This window comes from Mycteria americana, chromosome 3 (genome assembly GCF_035582795.1).
Source record: "Mycteria americana isolate JAX WOST 10 ecotype Jacksonville Zoo and Gardens chromosome 3, USCA_MyAme_1.0, whole genome shotgun sequence".
NCBI lineage: Eukaryota > Metazoa > Chordata > Aves > Ciconiiformes > Ciconiidae > Mycteria > Mycteria americana.
The window spans coordinates 76,344,789-76,348,151 of NC_134367.1; the positions used below are offsets into that span (position 1 = coordinate 76,344,789).

Below are 3,363 nucleotides of genomic sequence, written 5' to 3' on the forward strand. Positions count from 1 at the left end.
TATGCGTAAATTCCCATTATGGCATGTTAATGAACAAGGCTGCTTATATGGGTGAACCAAGTCAGCTGGGCAAGCTTATTGCCAACAGTTAGCGTCTGTTAACCTCAGTAAATCAGCAATGGTCCTGAATGTGACTCTCTATCATCACAGGGGCTGTGGGAAGTTAACAGGGAAGGGGGCATGAAATATTCATATGAAAATCAGCTGAAGCCAATGCTACTAACTCTCTGTCATGAGATAGAAGACATACAAAAGGAGAACTTGTTCCATAACTCAGCAAAACAAGTTATAACCATTATAACAATGACAGGGAACCTGAACAACTACTTCTCCTTGTGATGGGTTGGATTTGTAATGTTTGCAGAATATTGCAGTTGTGCTAAGTGTTCAGAGTGTGTAAACATGGTTAAATTATGTTATGCTATGATAAATGACACTTAAAGCTGGTCAAAAATTACTGTCTCAAAACAGTGGCATTTTGCTTTCCCTCCACCTCTGTACTCGGAGGGAATACAATGCTGAGTAACTACATCTTTTTACTTACTTAATTAAAGCCCTTCCTGGAAAAGAGCTGTTGGTATCATTTTTATTTTTTAAAACAAAAACTTATGAAACAAATTCACTTGAAATACATATGTTTAACTTAAGATTAATGTCATTAGCTTCAACGGGAGATGAATAGACCTGTCTGGGAACAATCTAGGGCTCTAACAAGAACCACCAATGCTATCTGTGACCACTATATCATGAAACTTTGCAATGTGATGAAGACGTTGCTTGTCCAAGAGCTCTTTGAGGGTATGTCTTTAGCTGTGGTTTAGCACTCGTATGCTGAACCCCATAGAGAAGAAAGCTCAGGACCTCTGCTAGCACGATGGGCTTAGCAATCTTTAGCATTGCCACGAGTAGTTCCAACTGGGTTTCAGCTAGCATCAGTATATCAAAGCTGGTTTTCCTTTTGCTAAGGCTTTCAGATATGACCAGAAAATGAGGGTCCACAAAATGAAAGAAGAAGGGGAGGGGAGGAGCACACAATGCTCACAGTATATTTTTATACATATTTACAGAAGGAAGAGCTGTGCTATCCAAACTTGAGCTTTCCCCATGGATGAGTCAAACATAACGTTTCATCCCAGCGAAGGCACAGAGAACATCTCAATGCACAGAAACATTTCTACACAGGAAAGGGTCTGGGAGATATTGACCCCACTTTGGGTAATTATGATCATCTCCTTCCTGGGTTTTTGTGAAAATGGAATTGTCCTCTGGTGCCTCTGCTTCCAGATCAAAAGAAACCCATTCACTGCGTACATCACACACCTGTCCATTGCTGACATCTCCTTACTGCTTTGTACATTTATTCTGTCAATTGAGTACATTGCTGGTTTTGGATTCGCATATGGTTTTTACTATTATATAACCACCACACTATCTATTGTCTTCCTTCTTGGATATAATACTGGTCTCTATCTCCTGACAGCCATCAGTATTGAGAGGTGTCTGTCTATTGTTTACCCCATCTGGTACCGATGCCACCGGTCACAGCACCAATCGGCAATTGTGTGTGCAATTCTGTGGACTCTGTCTTTTCTGATGACAGTAGCCGAATACTTAACATGCAAAGATGATTCAACAAAGGAACAATTCGACGATGACAACCATTGCCAAGCACTGCTCATCTTCACGTGGATCCTGACTTTCATGATCTTCATTCCTCTAATGATTCTGTCCAGCCTGATCTTGGTTATCAGGATTCATCGTAACTCCCTGAGACCTCATTCGTCAAAGCTCTACATCATCATTGTGGCCACAGTCATTGTCTTCCTCATCTTTGCCATGCCTATGAGGCTGTTGTATCTTCTGAATTACCACCACTGGTCGTCTTTGCTCAGCCAGCAGAACCACGTCACCGTTGTTCTCTCCACTGTTAACAGTAGCATCAACCCCCTTGTTTACTTCTTTGTAGGAAGCAGCAAGAAGAAGAGGTTCAAGGAAAGCCTCAAAGTGGTTCTTAGTAGAGCACTCGCTGATGGGTTGCGGCCGAGAAGCCAGGAAGTTGGCATGAGTTTGGATATAGCTGAAACAATTTTCTAAAGCTTAGGGGGGAGACTCTAGGGGCAAATAATTGGACTTGGAAGGTTTAATAAACCACTGCAAAACTAAAAGTATTTTTCTTCCATAGAATGTAAAAAGCAGTGGTGAAATGATACTGTTATCTTTGGTGGTTTAGCAATGGAAAAATATGGACTAGAATAAAGATAACTTTTATTTGTATTTTCTTAATTATTCAAACACATGCTACATCCTGATGTGACTATGTCAGTCAAAGATACCACAGTGGAAAAGAGACAGGCCAACAGAGAATATAAAAAAAGGACACAGAAATATGTTATAAATAGTGTGACATTTATACAAGCACTGAGCACCCATAAATGCTATTGAAGTCATCAGGGCCTGTGTGTATTCGCATTTTTAAAAGTCAAACCCTCTAAATGCAGGATTCACGTTACATACTGGGATTTAGTTTCAACTGTTTCCAGCTTGTTTAAGTGCGCAAAAGAGCTGCTCCCTGGGGGGAACAGAGGAAGAAATCCACGTATGAGAGTAAGTCCCCATACATACCCACAAACATACAGTGTAGCTTTAGTCTAGCAAGATGTTTAAGTATACACTAAATGGTCAAGTTCCTCTGTGGTTAAGGGGCTGCTTCAGAGCCTCTTTTCAAAGTATATGTGTCGTAATTTCCAGTGACATCAACATTTCTCTGGGTCCTTGGATAATTCTGTACCTGACACACAGGAGTAGCTGGCGACATAGGGATGTTGTCAACTCGCAGAGGGCTTTTGCCCTAATTATGAAGGGTGGGGCTGGCTTCTCCCCAAAATGTCAGTGTTCCTGTAGGTTTAGTTATTCAAGGAGTCTATGAGAAAGTCAGTCCCAACACCTGCTGTCCCAGCCACGTATTCAGTACTTAGCTGTTCTCTGGAAAATATATATTCCCCATGTGGTCTCTCCGTTTTATAACTACCAGTTTTGGATGAACAGAAAAAAAGAAAGGTGCCTCACAGTGCACGACTGGGGCTACACCCCAGCCACACTGTTCCAGCTGACTGCCTCCTTCTCTTGTATGCCAGGGTACCAGGGCTGGTATTTTGTGGACTTTTAATTCCCAGGGCCACTTGCCCAACTATAGCCAAGCTGCAGAGAAGAGAGGAAGACAACAGCAAGGAGGGGACAGGACTAGGTCACGTTTATCACACAGACACAGACTGTGCGGGGTCTGGGCAGTCAGAGAGCTGTGGCACTTTCAAAAAGGTGTCTGGGAGATGCATTTGCTTCTGGCCCCCCCGGAGCTCCAAATTC

At 42.3% G+C, this 3,363-nt stretch overlaps 1 protein-coding gene across 1 annotated transcript; it reads left to right on the forward strand.

The window, feature by feature from the left end:
- Positions 1-1,104: 1,104 nt before the first annotated feature.
- On the forward strand, positions 1,105-2,094 carry MAS1 (MAS1 proto-oncogene, G protein-coupled receptor). The gene has a single exon (XM_075497368.1). It carries the CDS (start codon positions 1,105-1,107, stop codon positions 2,092-2,094), a length of 990 nt encoding a protein of 329 aa, XP_075353483.1.
- Positions 2,095-3,363: the final 1,269 nt, after the last annotated feature.